The following is a 19,346-nucleotide window of genomic DNA, read 5'->3' on the forward strand; positions in this document are numbered from 1 at the left end:
GGATGGAGATCCGGGCTCTTCGCTGGCCATGGCAGAACACTGACTTTCTTGTCTTGCAGGAAATCACACACAGAACGAGCAGTATGGCTGGTGGCATTGTCATGCTGGAGGGTCATGTCAGGATGAGCCTGCAGGAAGGGTACCACATGAGGGAGGAGGATGTCTTCCTTGTAACGCACAGCGTTGAGATTGAGCTTGTTGTCATTGCAGGCAGTCTGATGATGCTGTGACACACCGCCCCAGACCATGACGGACCCTCCACCTCCAAATCGATCCTGCTCCAGAGTACAGGCCTCGGTGTAACGTTCATTCCTTCGACGATAAACACGAATCCGACCATCACCCCTGGTGAGACAAAACCACGACTCGTCAGTGAAGAGCACTTATTGCCAGTCCTGTCTGGTCCAGCGACGGTGGTTTTGTGCCCATAGGCGACGTTGTTGCTGGTGATGTCTGGTGAGGACCTGCCTTACAGCAGACCTACAAGTCCTCAGTCCAGCCTCTCTCAGCCCATTTCGGACAGTCTGAGCACTGATGGAGGGATTGTGCATTCCTGGTGGAACTCGGGCAGTTGTAGTTGCCATCCTGTACCTGTCCCGCAGGTGTGATGTTCGGATGTACCGATCCTGTGCAGGTGTTGTTACACGTGGTCTGCCACTGCAAGGACGATCAGCTGTCCGTCCTGTCTCCCTGTAGCGCTATCTTAGGCGTCTCACAGTACGGACATTGCAATTGGCCACAACTGCAGTCCTCATGCCTCTTTGCAGCATGCCTAAGGCACGTTCAGGCAGATGAGCAGGGACCCTGGGCATCTTTCTTTTGGTGTTTTTCAGAGTCAGTAGAAAAACCTCTTTAGTGTCCTAAGTTTTCATAACTGTGACCTTAATTGCCTACTGTCTGTAAGCTGTTAGTGTCTTAACGACCGTTCCACAGGTACATGTTCATTAATTGTTAATGGTTCATTGAACAAGCATGGGAAACAGTGTTCAAAACCATTACAATGAAGATCTGTGAAGTTATTTGGATTTTTACGAATTATCTTTGAAAAACCGGGTCCTGAAAAAGGGACGTTTTTTTTTTTATGAGTTTATTAGTTAGCCCAAATCCCATTAGCGGAGATTCAGCACTGTAATTACAATGAGCACTTTCAACTCTCACACAATTATATGTATAGTATCGATTCATTTTTACACACACCAGTTACTATAGAGTGAAAAACAACAATGCTCAAAGCGCTGTAGCATCTGTTGCAGGTAAAGCGGTCACAAAGGGCCGCTCAAGAAAACAGCATTTCAATATTTCATAACAACTGAACGATTACGTGGGAAGTTATGCACCTTTCAAAATTATTTTATTCTGTTTTAACCGCAAGTCTCATTCAGTCACACCAGATAGATATCAATTTTACTCATATGAAAATGAGAGGCACTACACAACAAGATAACCATCAAACCGTGTGTGTGCAGAGATCTGACGCAATGTGATATGACAGGTCAACAGAGCTTCATTGATGGCCTTCCTGACACACCTACCACAGCATCAAAGGAAGTGTCCTAAGTCACCATGTCAGATTACCTAGCCGGCCCTACTGTATCACTTCACTGAGAGAGGCTGCCTGCCCGCTGTCCATTAGGAGTAGTAATGAGGCTAGATCAGATTGAGGAGATATAGGGCTACATGCTAAACCTATCCATCCCACAGTGTTAGACTGGTGCAAACGTCAGCAGGTCGTTCAGAAGATGTTAAGAACTTGTTTTCACATTAAAAGGGTAATTTGTTTGAGTTATCTATAGCCAAATGTAAATAAAAATAAAATGTTTCCTATTGGGTTAACATAGAAGGGTCACAGTCACTGATGCCCCAACAAAGCAGAGTCAACAGGATTGGTAGTCACCGTTCAAAGTAAAGGCAGTCTATGGAGATAATCCATGTCAATAAGTCCTTGAAGACAGTTTGACAACTAGGCAACAGCCAAAACAATGGCTTAAGTCAAACGCTTCACTCTTTATCTGATATGACTTTTACCAGATAATGAAACAGTCTGTGATCGCGTCATAGCAGTGAGCTTAGGAGGTTGTGATACGAAGCATTGTTAGAGTGGATTTCCTTGGAGTTAATGGAAGGATTTAAAAGCATACACAGGGATTTTTTGGTGTTCTGTTCTCTGAACTGGAGGACATGTTAGGACCAGATCAGGAAGTTACCTGGGATTTGAATCTGAAAGAAGAATCGTGAATTACTGTGGTGGAGAGAATCCAATGCACAAACCCGGATAACATAAATAAAAGCTACTACTTTATCATATAGTGCCAAAAACTATTCTATGCAATTAAATAAAGACCCAAGTATAAACACAGGCCCAAAACACCCCATATCTATATAATAATACACTCATAATAACAGGAGTGCAACTATTCCTCTGTGACTCATCCTAAACATCACTTATCCCATCATACAAACCCGAGGCTTTATCAACGCAATGACAGCGGTATCTATTCTCTTTCTCTCTGGGGGGGGGGGGGTCAGGGCAGCTACTATCTGATCTGCCTCAACCACTCTGTTTCATACACACACACACACACACACACACAGCTCCACCTCTCCAACCATTGTGGCTTCTCTATGCTACTAATTCTACAAACGCATGTTTCAAATATACTAAAACACTTCTAAAATAACATTATCCATTTGTCAAAAAAATACAGTAACACTTCTAAAATAATGCTGACATGCATTGGACATATCATATCAGTGATCATATGTATGGCATGGACCTACAGTAATACTGGATTTTAAAATCAAAGTCTAGAAATATGAAAATATAACAACTTGTCACATTACTAAATTCCCAGCTCATGTTCTCGCTCCTCCTCTGCACATTTTTCCACTCTGAGCATCATTATGCATGGATGTTGTATGTTGATAATTCATCCCAGATGACATAACATACATCATACAAACTGCTGCCTGCTCTCAAGATATTTCCTTAACTAGTCCATACCCTCCACTGTCTGGCAGACTTCAGGCTGCTTGGAAAACTATTTGGGGAAGCAGCTTAAGGCTCTCAGCAAACATTTCATGCAAACTTTTCCAAAACATTCTAGTTTAAAGTTATAACTATAGTTATAAGTTAAGCATGCTTATCCTTGTGATAGGTTTCTCTAGAAGTCAAGATACACATTATTCAAAATGTGTAATTTATTACAATGTATTAATTATCTAGAAGTGTATCCCATTTCTAAACTCCTTGCTATAGGTTTCTGTAGAAGCCAAGAGACACACTATTCAAAATGTGTAATTTATTGAAAATGTATTAATTGCCTAGAAGTTTATACCATTTCTAAACTCCACATTAGCATCACACAAAGGTTTGATAAAGCAAGACTCACCTACACGTGCTCTCAATCTAGTTATCTTCATGAGATGATTCTACAGTCCCAGTAGTAGAATCCACCTTTCAGAGTCCCCGTGTCAGTAACTGGTCTGAATTCCCTCACATCCCCCGGTTGTCAGTGTGGTCCAGTCCTGGTGCCCCAGCCTCCATCCCTCTCTCAGAGCAAAGTGAGTTGAACCCAGCCTGCCTCTGCCCAGTAGAGTCCCTGCCTCCCAGCCAGCTGATTTCCCCCATGCAGCAGTTGCTAGGCAATCACTCCACTCCTCCAATCACCATGCCCTCATGAGCGGACGCTCTCTCCGTTGCAGCGGCACACAGCTACACTACACGCAGTGCAGACACAGTTGGAACTTGCTCATGTGGTCCCAAAAGGCAGGGACATAGGGGGGCTTTGCTCTATTATTTAAACCATTAAGTCGTGTTTACACAGAACACAGATATGTATTTTAAGTGCTCCCCTGTCTTGAAAGTTAATACAAAGTTAATACATAACACTGGAACAACGGTTTGGGAGAACACTCAGCATAGTTTTACAAAAGGATACCAACAATTTGTGTCATCTTCCATGCAGTTACCGACCCTTCAATGTTACACCTTCAACAGCACCCATGTCGCCATCTCCCAAGCAGGACATTCATGAAATTAATTATTCAAAATTGCATGTTCATACCTACAGTTGGAAGGAAATGAATCTGACAGTCTTGTATTGTCCAGGCACACTGGGCCTACAGCAAGGTATTACGTGACATTACATCCAGAACAAAGCAGAAAGGCAACTGGAGCAATCGCTCTTGGCCTCCGATTCTTCAGGGAGCCATTACAACAAACATCCTTTTTGATGCCCGGAAAACTTTCTCCTTTATTTAGTGAGTTCTGACCCCAAAATGTTCCGTACTTTCAGTACTTCGGGTTCTATTACTTAGCCTCTCTTCATTACATCAAGGACAGTGGGCAGATGGAATCTTTGACCTTCCAACTGATTAGAGCCGCACAGGCCTACAGCTTTTTAACTCTGGCCTTGTAGCCAAACAGACAAATAAGTGTTTTTGACAACATTGTTACGTGGGTAAATCCATTTGAATTCAATCACTTTTTGACTGCATCCCTTTTCACTTAAACAAAACTTTCCATACATGTTTGCGCATGGAAGAAGTGGTCAGAAAGTGACTTTTTGGACCTGAATGGCAAAACATTCAAGAGATAAAGGTGCTCAAAAGGTGACCCATTTTGCATACCCCACCACACCATGAGACATCCATATCTTCATCACTGGAAAAGAGAATTGGTTCAGTTGGATTGTATTTAAAAGCTTACAAACAGGGTTGTCAAACTATTTTATAATAATTCAGATTTTGTTTTCCCTTTAAAAGGGGCAATCTGCAGTTGCTTCATCCATTTAAATGTACCCATTGATTCATGAAGAACTTCACTTCTAAATGCCTCATGAGCTTAGTTCAACTGTCGTACCCCATCAGAACACAAAAAATATGCTTGTTTCACCTTTGAGCACCTTGAATGTTTTGGCATTCAGGTGTATTCAGCACTTAATTTCAGCACTTCTACAATGGGAAAATATGTATGGAAGGTTAGATTTACCCAGGTTGTAAATATGTTAGTATCTGAGGGCTGACCACTGCAAAAAATGTATCAAAGAATAAAGTAATAATTGGACGACAATGGAGAAGGGCCAGCCACACTCCGTGCCATAGGGGGAACTCCCCCCACTACTGCAGTGAGGTAGTAATAACGAATGTCAATTTATTGGTGTGACAGGGAGAACAGACCAAAGCCCGAGGGTGTGAACAGTATTGCCAGTGTTGCATAACTGCTCAACTGCAGCCAAGTTAACCCTGAATCAGCTAAAAGAGAGACAGAGAAATTGGAGAGAGGTGTCTGTGTGAAAGGGCCCCTCTGTCAGTTGGTTTGGAGTGAAACAGGGGGAGAGGCAAGGAGATGAGCAGGTGCAGATGCATATGTGTTAGTGGAGAAGCTCTGGTGGACACCTCATATCCAGCCTCTGAGCCGCACAGGTCTGTCACGGCTGCTTTGGGGAAACAGAAGAATCATGAATTTATTGGACAAAGATGACATATATAATCATAATTGTAAATCACATAACTTGTTTTTGGTTTTCAATGGGCCAAAATTCACACTTCGATCGGTGACCCCCAAGCCTGGCCTGTCTAAATTGTTTTAGTACACTTTCAGTCAGCTTTAGACAAACACTCTGGGAGGTTACAATAATGTGTTTGTAAAAGATTGGGAACATGGCATGACAGGGAACACAAAGCTCGATTTTGAACAGTTCTGTACAGACTTTGTTTGTGACAAAGTAATTTATTAGATACGGTTGGGTTACATTCACATTTTCCGAGACTGAAATAGTGCATGATGAATTGTGAAGTCTACAATGCAGTAAATAATGGACCATTGTGAATAAACAAAATTAGTAAATCTATGTCCTGCATTTCTATTCTCCTCATGTAATAACAGTGCATGGATATTCAATTCACAAAGCCCCGACAACACCACTAAGTGCAAAAACAATGAAATGCAAACAAGAAAACTGAGAGAGTGACAGATTTAGCAATTCTCCTCTCTACACATCATCCACTGGAATGTTTGTGAGAGAGCGTGAGTGTGTGTGAGAGAGCGTGAGTGTGCGTGAGAGAGCGTGAGTGAGTGAGTGAGTAATGAATGTGCACATCTGATGGTGAATATACAGATGATGTAATCCCTTTGATCACTTATGGTTCCATCTGATTGAACAAAATCAGCCATGAAAAGCTGATTCTCTTCCAGGTTGAAAATCATTGTTCTAACGTTATTAACTATGCAACGACTGCGAGAACGGATAAGGAGATAAACAGAAGTGTCGTTGATACAATAATCTCAGTGCTCTTTACTTGTGTATATATTCACTGTTCTCTGGGAAGGACTTGGGTCTGCTGGCGTTTAGATGTAGTAAGAGTGCGTGCGTGCGCACACACACACACACACACACACACACACACACACACACACACACACACACACACACACACACACACACACGCCACTGGTCTTACACTGCCTATGTATGCGGATGACTCCACACTTTACAGGTCAACACCCAAAGCCAGTGAGCTTAAAGTGGTCGCCCACCACCCACCCACTGTCCTGCCTCCAACAGAGCCTCACCTCAACACTGCATGGGCTTGCCTGTCATGCACAAACGCTAACTAGGCATGCCTTTGAACACTGTCGCTCCACTACAGCACAAATGTACAGCGTATAATATAACAGAAAAGTGGGCTACAATAAAATCCTGTGTATGAATGTGAATCCTATGTGCACCACAAGCGCATGGAACAGAGACAGGGATCTGCTAGCTAGAGGCTACTGATCCAGATCGTGCTGTCATGCAAGAAAGCAAAGCACAAATCACAATTGTGTTGTTTCATTCTCGATGACCGACGGAAGCAGAGAACAAAGTATAGGGTAAATTGATGATCAGGTCATTGGAGCCTCAGCCAGTGTTCCTGTGTGTGCAGAGCACAGCCCATGTCTGATCTGTTAAATAAACAAGCACATGCCTGCCTCTCCCAATGACATAAGCCAGACTCGGATGTGCAGAGCGGGAGCCATGCCTGATAGCAGTGACAGTTGACGTTGTTGTTGAAGGCGGGAGTCAGGGGAGTAGAGAAAACCAACATTGCATGTTCCAGCAATATTTCTGTGACTGCCACCACCTTCAGTGTCAAGCTGTGCGGGACAGTATATCAAACCATAATCACAAATGGTTTGTGTCCCATCGGCCTCAGCATGAACGGATGCAACGCTTTTGAAGAAGATTGACGGAGCAAAAATGTTCAAATGGGGAGCAAAGGCCATCAGTAGAAATACTTGTATAAACGTATTTGAAGCGAATATCCACGTACTGTCTGGATTTTTTTTTTTTTGGTGATGTTTTGAATTCAGAGACTGGATGAAAAGTGTGTTCTGAATACTTAACATGGCAGCCATGAATAAATAATACCCAGCAGTATATTCAGGCTGTGCTGTTCTCAGTCTGTAGGGGTGTCGAGGCCAAGGCTTTCTGCAGGGAGAGAGATCTCAGATGTGTGGGTGGAGTTGTGTGTGTGTGTGTTCATGCGTGTCAAGGCCCTCCCTTACCCTAAGCATCTTGTTCCTCGGGGGATGGGCCTTGGGTTAGGACAACTCCGGTCAGCATCACCTCAACGTCACCTCTCTCTCTCTCTCTCTCACATATCTGTCTGTTCATCAACTCCTAATGGAACTACTACTATTTGTTTCTTCAGACAAATCATTAAATACAGCTAATACGCTGTTCAATGATTTTTAAGTCATGGCCTGAGGGAGACCATTTGCCTTTTAATGAGCTTTGTGTTGGACTCAATCACAACAAAAAAACACACAATGTCAAGTCAGGTTGTCTATGCCGCTGGTAGTTAGTCTGCATTTACAATCAATTGCAGCACAGTACAAGAGATATAGCGTAAACAGGCAGGGTATAAACAACTAAGAAAATGAAGAGTTTCTAAAGACCTGTGCTGCTAGTAAGAGGATATCAGGAGCAGTTGCGGCAAGGCTGACAGAAATAAATGGCCACCCCTGGACCGTCTCAAACCAAGGCTCCACAGGAAAGCACAAGTAGGGCTGAATATTCCTATAACAAGATGTGTCTAGCACCTTGACACATAGGAGAGAGGAGATTCTCAAAAGAACTGAAAGGGATGAACTCAATCTGGTTTCAATCTATGTTCTGTGCACGTGAGCAAAATGCTGAGTGACAGCATACAGCATAGGACCCAAAGTCGTATAGGCCCACACCACAGACACGCTGACAGCATAATTAATTTAAAGCTTGTCAACGGGAAAGCTCACAGGGTTCACTTTTGATCGCCGTTCAGTCATTCACAGCTTGTGTGACATCGCTAACTCAGCATGTCAAGCAACAAAGTCATGATGGAGTGATGTTTTGCTGAACCCAAGGTCTGTCATTGGCATTGGCTGGAGTGGCTGGAGCAAAGGAGATTGCTATCACTGAACACTATTTACAGCAATTAAAGACACGCTCCGGTACTTTGGTGACTAAGAAATTATTTTCAAACCTCCAGCTTTGGGCTGGATGTGTCAATGTGTAGTTCATACATGATTAATCTATTAGCAGAATTACTGTCTTACCTCAAGTAGCCACAAAATAGGTTTCTTGAAGCTGTGCCATGCCATTTTCCCTAAATTTCCCGGGAAATGTAGGGAAAATGGCGTGGCACAGCTTCAAGTCGAGTTCTAGCCAATGAGCTTAAGCCCCTCGCATTTTAGTGACAGCTAGCAAGAAGCCTCCCAGCGTTATCCAATGAGGTTGCAGGGCCGGGCCCAACAGCTCAGTGGATGAGAGAGAGAGAGAGAGAGAGGGATGAGAGAGAGAGAAACGAAAGAGAGAGAGAGAGAGAGAGATGAGATGAGAGAGATGAGAATGACATGGTGCACATATCTGCACGTGACATAGTACGCAATTTTGGGGGACCACTTTTGGCTCATGAGTACTACTTTCAGAATTAATGGCTCAAAGGTATACAAAAGTACCAGATAATCTCTTTAAGCATGGAGCTGTGAGCTGCTACCTCCAATGACTAGGCTGTTTTAGTAATAGGAAAAAGTCAATGAAACACAAAACATTTACATCATAGCGGGAGAGATGCAGACACATCTCTAGACACTAAAGAATGTTCATAAAGAATGCCCGACATTGCTCGTCCTAATATTTATATATCTTAATTCCTTTCTTTTACTTTTAGATTTGTGTGTATTGTTGTGAATTGTTAGATACTACTGCACTTTTGGAGCTAGGAACACAAACAATTGGCTATACCTGCAATAACGTCAGCTAAATATGTGTATGTGACCAATCAGATTTGATAACAGCCAAAATTGCTGTATGCCGAGACAAGCTGTTGTTTCACCATCACTAACATCACAAGCTTCCTTCCCATTTGAAAAGTTTGAACTCATCAAACAAGTAGATTCATCCGTAGATATCATTGTAAAGCGGAAATAGTTTGAAACGAAAATCCCGGAACATAACGACATAGTCATCCAAAGCCCTGAGCTGAAACCATCTTTAAATCAAACTGAAAGCTATATAGTCGGTCATTATATCACTCAGTACTCCTTTTATCCCTGCTCTAAAAAGCTAACTGCAACCGTGGGTATTAAATATTATCTGAAGACAGAACAAAAACATGCCCCATCAGTGAAGCATGAGCAAATGTACAATGATGATGTTCCTGCCTGGCAGTTAAAAGCCTTTTTCAGTAGGCTCACCTCAGACCAACCTTTCAGAAGAGCTTATTCTCTGGATAGAGATAGTAGTATTTCCATGTGGTTGTCCACAGCCTAAACACAGTAGGCTACATCCAGACAAGGCTTAGATTCCAGTTCAAGTGAGGAGGACCAGCGAGTGACATACAGTCCATAGCTTTAACACTAACAGCCCCCTGCCTGCCCTCTGCTCTCAGAGGAAACCAGCTCTCTCACTCAGGAAGCCAGTGTAGTGGCTCCACAAGGACAGACAGGGGCCTCTGGACAGTGTGGCACCTCCATCCCGGCCAACTCAGTCCTTAGTACCTTCCTGTACTGCTGGGGGGGTTGAAAGGTGGGGGGTGGGGGGGGGGGGGGGCTCAGTGCAGGAAGGGACACAGTGGCAAGGGATATAACTGTCTAACCTGCTGCGGAGACATTCAGATATCATTACTGCTCTTCAAAAAATAATTTCCCATGGAATTATCATGCCCTGAGTACAAGGAACAATGTTTCACAGATATGGCAAAGAATCTTCGCAGGAGCACTATTTTTCCTAGACTAATTGAAGAGGAGAATGGCTCCAAATGTTGACTTAAATGATGAAGCGAGAGATCTAACCACAATTGTAAATGTATCCACACAATATGAAGAAGTGCACTTCCCCCTAGTGGTCAAACGGTCTAATGAAACTTTAAACAGATGCTTCATGAGCTACCGCTCAAGAAATACTATCCCAATTAAAATATATTTTTTAAAAGAAAGGCTATTTCTTGTGGTCTACTTTAAGCATTCATGTCCTGCTCACGTGATCTATACACAGTGTATAAACACAAGTAAAAACCAATGCCTCAGAGGCACACCTCAAAGGGTAAACAACTTACCAACAATTCTGCACGCTCACTTTTGCAGAGATCAAAGAAAATCCCAGAATATAGAACCCCCACAAAGCCTCATTATTTCCAGCGTGGGTATTATCAGTCCACTGATACTTAACTACAGCTACTATCTAGGTAAGTCATACTGGATGGTGTATTGAAAGCATGAATCCACAATAGTGAGGAGTACTGCAGAGGTGCTTACCTCCCACAGAGACTTGAACTCCCTCTGGTCGATGCGGAGGAGTTCACTGAATTCCCGGGTGACAATGGTAGCGCGCCGAGGGGTGTTATCCAGGATCGACTCCCCAAATGCTGTCCCAATCCCCAGAGTGCAAATCGTACCCGCATCCTACAAGAGACACCAAAAAGCATCTCTTCTTGGATGGTTCCTCGTTGTTTTCAATAGGAGGACACAGGGAGGAAGTGGGAAGGACTATGCTAATCAAATGTGTTTATTCCCTTAAAAATGGGCCTCATTGAGAGGCACTCAAAGTGCTAGGTACGGGCAGTGATCAGATCACGCCCAACGGTGGGGCGCAATCTAGCAGCACTGAACACTTGCATTAGACAAAGGGCTTCTAAAATCACTCCAATCAACACAGGGTCAGGCAGACTTGGACATACGGGTCACTGGTAATGATAGGAAAAGACTCCTGGTGTTCCCAAGGTTAGCAATCTCAGATATAAATCATTGTGAAGTAGAGTGCCCTTTCTAGTTGGCTCTTCAGATGAGCTCCAGGGTTAATGTGCATCTTGATCTCCTCATGCACATGCTACAGAGCAGTTCATCCTTTTTGATGTGAGAGGAGACTAATAGAACTAAAGGTAGGATTATTGGAAAGATTTTCACCCATCTCAGGCAATACATAAGGAATACCAAATATTTTTTTTGCAGGAAAGTGGACACACCTCTGATACGCCTATCTTATTTGGTATTTAACGATTGGATGAAAAAATATGAACATTAGCTATAGTACAATTTATTTTTGGAACCAATGAATCGATTGGATACGGGGCGAGTGATTTAAATTGTACAGAAAAGTAATTCCCAGTAAGTCAGGGAAGTGGTTTTAATATGCCATTTCGTTTTGCAATCTTGTTCACTTGCAATCTTTTACGCCATTGACTGTTTATGGCATCTACTCAATAAACACTATTGCTTTTCATTAAAAGGGGTGTAATTACAGGAAAAGTCAACCGTTCTTACCTGATGATTTGCTGTCTCTGACACTTTGACATCAAGTGAGCCAGAGAGGACAACATACCAGCTGGTACCAATATCTCGTTGACGATATACTAGAGAAGAAAATACATGATGTGAGAACATATTTTTAGATATGCACAGAGTAAGAGTCTCGCTAACATACTGTTCTTTGAACATAATTGCAAGACTTACATGTGACGCCTCTCCCCAGACATTCGTAGTATCCACACAGGCATATCTGTTGTAGGAGGCTAGGGTGGAACCGCTCAAAGGCCTTCACTCGTTTCAGCCTGGCCAGTATGATGTCCACATCTTCCCCAGAGCGCTCAGCAGGTCTGAACGGAGAGGAAATATCCTATCAGTCAGTTATTCAGCACAACATTAGAGAATTAGGAAAATAACCCTGTATGACGCTGAGCACTGGCGAGAGCTCCTGTCACCTTAAACATTCCCCTCCGTTCATATCCTCTCGTTTAGTGCCAAAAAACAGATTGCAAATGTCTGCTACTGTTTGTTCATGTTGCTAACGTTTTCAAGCATTTTTCTATACCTGTATCGTTAAATGTGATTTTACGCCCTGATATGTTCAAATGTATTATGTATTGGCCATTGATATTGAAACCAGTGAAAAGGATGCATTATTAAGTGAGAAATTCAAGTTAATTGATGAAATAGGCCTACCTGTTTAGGTGCATTTTGGAATATCCCAGATGGGTTTGGGCATTTAACCTGTTCAGGGTGCTCATTTAAGAAGGGCTGGAGTGATATGTTGTCCCAGTGTTCTCTAAGCCTCGTCCAGGGTTTGGCCGGTGTAGGCCATCATTGTAAATAAGAACGTGTTCTTAACTGACTTGCCTAGTTAAATAAAGGTTAGATAAAAATGTCAGTGCTCATCAAAGTCTTGTAAATATTCATGGATCCAGCTCACCTTCTGCACCTGCAATTCACTACAACTATTTTCCACGTGACTCTGTCTGACTCCTGATGCTTCACACCCACTGACAAGACTGTGTAGGGTCCACTATCTTACCGTCACATTACTTTGTGGAGTCACTTTCAACAGTAAAAGCAGCCGAATATTTCATCGAGTTGTAGCCTGGGGGGGGAAGTGTGCAAAAGCTTTTCATCATGACATATTATGGCTGCTTATTCTGTACCCTACTTGCCAACCATGGTATCACATAATACATATTTGAGAGACTACCTGTCTTGGTATTTGGTATAGGCCTTTTTCTTCCTGTTACGTTAATGCAAGAGTAGAACAATGAAAATATGAAATGCTATATTTAGCCATTCACATTGTATTTGCGGTTACTTTTGGTGGGGAACGAATTAACAGACGAATTTACAATTATACAACCAACCAAAATCGAGTCAAAAAGTCTGTGCTGTAAATGTCAAATATCTACATTATAAGGTGAGCCATGTTTGCCTGCAGGTTGACGATAAGCCACACCAAAAGCAACTCCTTTAAGCTGGACTGCCTAAAGTGCCTAGTACGCTCTACAGTGACAAAGGGACATTTACTTTGTAAACACATCTGACAAGCGAGTCACACGGCCGTGTGGCTAATGCACTCTCTCTCCCACTCTCTCATGGTGGTGAACGTGCCGAATGGAGAGACCACAGAGGAGGTTTCCCTGGTGCGCTGGGGCCTCTCTCCTTCAGGTCTCCTGCAGCCTTATCCACAGCCCAGTAATCAGAGCAGCCGCCAGAGGGCCTGGAAATCCATGTCTGTCCCCACCTTATCTTTCTGTGTTAGAAATAATCTTTCAGACAGGTAGCTTTGCATCATGTTACTCTGGGCAAATCTAGAATGACAAGTTTAAAGCTCTAGAGCAAATCAACAGTAAAACACCACGCCCTCCTTGTGACATTTGATGTAAACTACTGGCCCATTATTTATTTCAGAATCATCAGCTAGTACTGTAATATGCTAATGAGAAATGAATGAACATCCACGCCGAGTCCGTTCATAGCTGTTTAAGAATAAATGGACTTGAAGTATAAAATAAAACGCAGCCTAGAGCAGTGTTTCAGACGACATATTTATGAAGACAATTTATAAAGGCAGAAACCAAGCGCTATTCACTGCTGCGCTGGCTAACTACGTATAGAATGTACTATTTCGGCAACATATGGCAATGTGGAGGATAACCTAGTTTTGTAAGGCAAGTAAACACAGGCTTCACTGGTCCCATTGGAAGGAAATGCCTACAAATAAATTGAGTATTGTGAAAAGCGAGAAGTTGGTTTCAAAAAAACATTTGAACGAAATTTGGAATTACCTTTTATCAAGGCAAATAATCCATTCTGCAGACGCAGAGGAATGGCCAGTGTGCGCTGCTACTATTTTCGGCGAGATCATAGACCTGGTGAAATAAAGACCTGCATTAAAGAACAGGAGCGAAAGGGGCATATCGACCAATAAAAAGAGGTGCTGATGCATCGCTGACTTGAACCGTCCCCTGTTCACTCGGTCAGTCTAACTTGCAAGGTGCCCTTTCGTGATCTTTATAGCGCAATAGTTTACTAGAGTGGAACATTTTGAAGCATATTTTTTTCATATATATAAAAAGCTGATATTTGGGAGGTGTTTTCTAAAAACAAAATATTTATAGTACACTGCTCAAAAAAATAAAGGGAACACTTAAACAACACAATGTAACTCCAAGTCAATCACACTTCTGTGAAATCAAACTGTCCACTTAGGAAGCAACACCGATTGACAATAAATTTCACATGCTGTTGTGCAAATGGAATAGACAACAGGTGGAAATTATAGGCAATTAGCAAGACACCCCCAATAAAGGAGTGGTTCTGCAGGTGGTGACCACAGACCACTTCTCAGTTCCTATGCTTCCTGGCTGATGTTTTGGTCACTTTTGAATGCTTGCGGTGCTTTCACTCTAGAGGGAGCATGAGACGGAGTCTACAACCCACACAAGTGGCTCAGGTAGTTCAGCTCATCCAGGAGGGCACATCAATGCGAGCTGTGGCAAGAAGGTTTGCTGTGTCTGTCAGCGTAGTGTCCAGAGCATGGAGGCGCTACCAGGAGACAGGCCAGTACATCAGAAGACATGGAGGAGGCCGTAGGAGGGCAACAACCCAGCAGCAGGACCGCTACCTCCGCCTTTGTGCAAGGAGGATCAGGAGGAGCACTGCCAGAGTCCTGCAAAATGACCTCCAGTAGGCCACAAATGTGCATGTGTCTGCTCAAACGGTCAGAAACAGACTCCATGAGGGTGGTATGAGGGCCCGACGTCCACAGGTGGGGGTTGTGCTTACAGCCCAACACCGTGCAGGACGTTTGGCATTTGCCAGAGAACACCAAGAGTGGCAAATTCGCCACTGGCGCCCTGTGCTCTTCACAGATGAAAGCAGGTTCACACTGAGCACGTGACAGACGTGACAGAGTCTGGAGACGCTGTGGAGAACGTTCTGCTGCCTGCAACATCCTCCAGCATGACCGGTTTGGCGGTGGGTCAGTCATGGTGTGGGGTGGCATTTCTTTGTGGGGCCGCACAGCCCTCCATGTGCTCGCCAGAGGTAGCCTGACTGCCATTAGGTACCGAGATGAGATCCTCAGACCCCTTGTGAGACCATATGCTCTCAGACCCCTTGTGAGACCATATGCTGGTGCGGTTGGCCCTGGGTTCCTCCTAATGCAAGACAATGCTAGACCTCATGTGGCAGGAGTGTGGCAGCAGTTCATGCAAGAGGTAGGCATTGATGCTATGGACTGGCCCGCCCGTTCCCCAGACCTGAATCCAATTGAGCACATCTGGGACATCATGTCTCGCTCCATCCACCAAAGCCACGTTGCACCACAGACTGTCCAGGAGTTGGCGGATGCTTTAGTCAAGGTCTCGGAGGAGATCCCTCAGGAGACCATCTGCCACCTCATCAGGAGCATGTCCAGGCGTTGTAGGGAGGTCATACAGGCACGTGGAGGCCACACAAACTACTGAGCCTCATTTTGACTTGTTTTAAAGACATTACATCAAAGTTGGATCAGCCTGTAGTGTGGTTTTCCACTTTAATTTTGAGTGTGACTCCAAATCCAGACCTCCATGTGTTGATAAATTTGATTTCCATTGATCATTTTTGTGTGATTTTGTTCTCAGCACATTCAACTATGTAAAGAAAAAAGTATTTAATAAGAATATTTCATTCATTCAGATCTAGGATGTGTTATTTTCGTGTTCCCTTAATTTTTTTGAGCAGTGTATATTTTTGGGGCTATGAATTACAACTGTACATTTGGCAGGTTTCCAAAAACAATACAGACCTGGGAGTTTTTGCTTGCAAACAAACACTGTATAGTCCATAGCATCAAAACATGGTTAAAACTAGAATTTTTATATGATGGATGGTCAGTCCTTGCATCTGAAGCTCTGTCTATGAATTTGAGAATGTTTATATATCTGCAGAACCATCCCTCAACTGTTAACCAAAAGTAATGGGGGACGACCACATTTTAAAGCCAGACATTTGTGGTGTATAACCTTGCCTGATGACCAAGGTTTGATGGAAATCGGTTACAGTGGTGCCTTGACTCCTATCACCAGAGAGCTGGTATCAGTCAGCTGTCTGGGTTGATAGGGAGAGGAGGTCAACCAAAGGTGAATATAAGGGTGAATGTAACAGAGGTAATGTTCTGGATTGTCTGTCACCTTAATGATGATGAATAACCTTACCTGAGACCTAAAGGCAGCTATTTCCTCTGGAAAGGAAGGTACTGTAGCTCGGATATGTGCAGACTTTGGAATAGGCTTCAAAGCCATTATGACTATTGAGGTTCGATTGCAGTAGATTATACAAACACACTAAATACAAAGCAATGCAGACAAGCAATAAACAGCACAGGAGCTGTGAAGGCCAGTCACTACAGTGACAGCACTGCAGCAAAACGAGTGGGAGGAAACAGTCAAATGCTTTTATATCCACTGTAAGAAAATACCTGCAGTCTGCCCATGGGAGTGGAATAGTCACTGTTGGAATTCCACACTGGTAGCTGTGGATCACAGGACAATTATGGTGTTATTCAATTGGCAACCCGAGAGAGATTGCGGTTTTGTAATTTTGCAAAAATCACTCATTAACATTGATTTGAGTGAACCAGAATCCTCTGGTTTCCAACCATCTCTCTGATTGATTTGGAGAACCTCTTGCACTCTGTGCTCAGACATTCAGATGAAAACGAGCCATAGGAGCCCTACGGTAGCTAGCTGCAGGCTCTGTCACTCTCATTCAATACACTGACTACAACACCGAAAAAGCAACTCAAGCATAATTGGGTCTATGGTTTGGCAGCAGGGGAACGTTCCACACTCCTGCAGATGTCTCCCATATACAATATCCGAAGTCCAGACGGTGTGTGTGTGTGCTATACCCAGGAAGTCAAGAGGCAGCTGCTGCTGAGGACAGATGTGCCAAACAGCATGATTTAAATGGCCAGTCAGCACATCAGGGGAATTCTGTGCTGCAGGATATTAGTATGTTATGCAGGCAGGAGTATAGTGTGACATTTGAAGTTACATACGTTGAAGTCATGTAGCAAGAAGTGAAGACAGATAGGGAATAACATTCACTTATGCCTGCTCTAGTGTACTTTGGCTGCTATATTGGCCATAGAATGTTTTTCAGTTCAAATACAGTTAAACTTTTATTACATAGATTGTTTCTTGTCTTTCCCTTTAGAGTTGCCTTGGTAACAAACGGAGACATGGGAATGTAAAAGTAATGGCTATCTTATCTTGCCTCACTAGCTGTGGCAGTATTTTCCTGAATCCACTATGTGTTTGTTAACAAGACTGTAATACATGTTTGAAAGTGTCATCCGATTACTGCTTTTAGTCCATAATGACCTCACTGAATTGGGAATAAAAACAATGTGTGGAACACAGTATACATTGTTTTAAAAGCTACTATTTTGACTTGCGATTATCATCACAGTGCTGATTTTATTTAGGAAAATGTCTGCTCTCAACTTTTGTTCACAGCCATTTACTTTTCTGTCAGAAGATGGCAGCATTCAGCGAGCATCCTGTCCAGTAACATCATGACATCCTTTCATTTCCAACTTTTGAATACTGTATACTTATCCAACTGCGCACAGGCCACAGCTCACATACCACTGTCAAGTTTGATCCACTGTTATAGAGATTGGGTCTATCTGCGGTGGTGACAAACCACAGTTTGTGTTTGTAAACTGTAATTGCCATCATCTGAAGAGAAGTCTGCTGCCATCACCATAGTTACACCCTCTCTTCTGGAGGTGGAATTTGGAATTGGTCAGGAGGATGGGGTCATATGGGCTTCTCCTGCTCAGGCATGCAGTGCGTGGACACAGCACACATTCCGCTAATACTGCATACCGCCAGCTGCAACATGCCACCATATGAAAGACACACCCTGCCAATTAACACTACGCCACACTCCCTATAGGCTAAGAATTAGTGGCCACTGTCGACGAGTTTTTACTTTCAATAAGACATTTATCCACATTGTTACATATTATATACTATGTTTAAAATACAGTATAGACAAAATCATGTAAAAAATGGCTTAATGAATAACCCATGGATACCACTGTGAACTGCTGAGGACATACTGCGTTCAGAATTAATAGAATATATGATTTGATTAATGTAATGTAACATTAAAGTCTCAGAATATGGTACATATTTCCAGTCATGGAGTCAAAAGTGGAAATCTGGATGAGGTCTGTGAAGTTTGACTGATGGAATATAAGATCATTTATGGCAGATATGAAACATTGAGGAAAATAATCAGTAAACACTTCAGAGATTTGATCTGTGAAGACCTCAGAGATTTGTATTACATGACTAAGAACTTTAACAGAAAACAGGCCGTTTCAAAAATCGGTGGTGCTGGCAAGGAAAGTAGTTCACTCGAGAGGGCCTCTGCTCAATGGGCTACGTTTACATAGGTAGTCCAATTGTGATTTTTTTAAACTAATTTGTCTTTTGACCAATCAGATCAGCTCTGAAAAATATCTGAAGTGATTGGTCAAAAGACCAATTAGTTGAAAAAATATCAGAATTGGGCTGCTTGTGTAAATGGCACCAAAGAAAAGGATTGAGGCATATCTGGTTTCTTTTTTTTGCCATAAGACTGTACATTATTGGCCTCCCGAGTGGCGTGGTGGTTTAAGGCAGTGCAAGCTGTGCCACTAGAGATCCTGGTTCGAGTCCAGGCTCTGTCGCAGCCGGCCGCGACCGGGCGACCCATGGGGCGGCGCACAATTGGCCCAGCGTCGTCTGGGTTAGGGGTGGGTTTGGCCGGCAGGTATATTCTTGTCCCATAGCGCACTAGCGACTCCTGTGGCGGGCCGGGTGCAATGCACGCCATCACGGTTGCCAGGTGAATGGTGTTTCCTCCAACACATTGGTGCGGCTGGCTTCCGGGTTAAGCGGGCATTGTGTCAAGAAGCAGTGCGGCTTGGCTGGGTTGTGTTTCGGGGGACGCACGGCTCTCGACCTTCGCCTCTCCCAAGTCCGTACAGGAGTTGCAGCGATGGGACAAGACTGTAACTACC

The 19,346-nt window shown here is 43.3% G+C and overlaps 1 protein-coding gene across 7 annotated transcripts in view; it reads right to left on the bottom strand.

The window, feature by feature from the left end:
• LOC129821264 (rap guanine nucleotide exchange factor 4-like) overlaps positions 1 to 14,273 on the bottom strand; it is a 47,583-nt gene extending 33,310 nt beyond the window's left edge. The window contains exons 1-5 of one of the 7 annotated variants that reach the window (XM_055878729.1): positions 14,071 to 14,271; positions 12,464 to 12,637; positions 11,975 to 12,117; positions 11,786 to 11,874; positions 10,781 to 10,927 (exon numbers count right to left, since the gene is read on the bottom strand). In XM_055878729.1, the coding sequence (XP_055734704.1) occupies positions 10,781 to 10,927; positions 11,786 to 11,874; positions 11,975 to 12,117; positions 12,464 to 12,528 (444 nt within the window). In that variant the 5' untranslated portion in view covers positions 12,529 to 12,637; positions 14,071 to 14,271. Of the gene's footprint in view, positions 1 to 3,389; positions 3,631 to 9,721; positions 9,881 to 10,780; positions 10,928 to 11,785; positions 11,875 to 11,974; positions 12,118 to 12,463 lie in introns of those variants that run through there. The other 6 variants (XM_055878733.1, XM_055878726.1, XM_055878728.1 and 3 more) reach the window with 6 other exon arrangements.
• Between the last annotated feature and the right edge of the window lie 5,073 nt (positions 14,274 to 19,346).

The sequence above is a fragment of the Salvelinus fontinalis genome, chromosome 23 (assembly GCF_029448725.1).
Source record: "Salvelinus fontinalis isolate EN_2023a chromosome 23, ASM2944872v1, whole genome shotgun sequence".
In the NCBI taxonomy this organism is placed as follows: Eukaryota; Metazoa; Chordata; class Actinopteri; order Salmoniformes; family Salmonidae; genus Salvelinus; species Salvelinus fontinalis.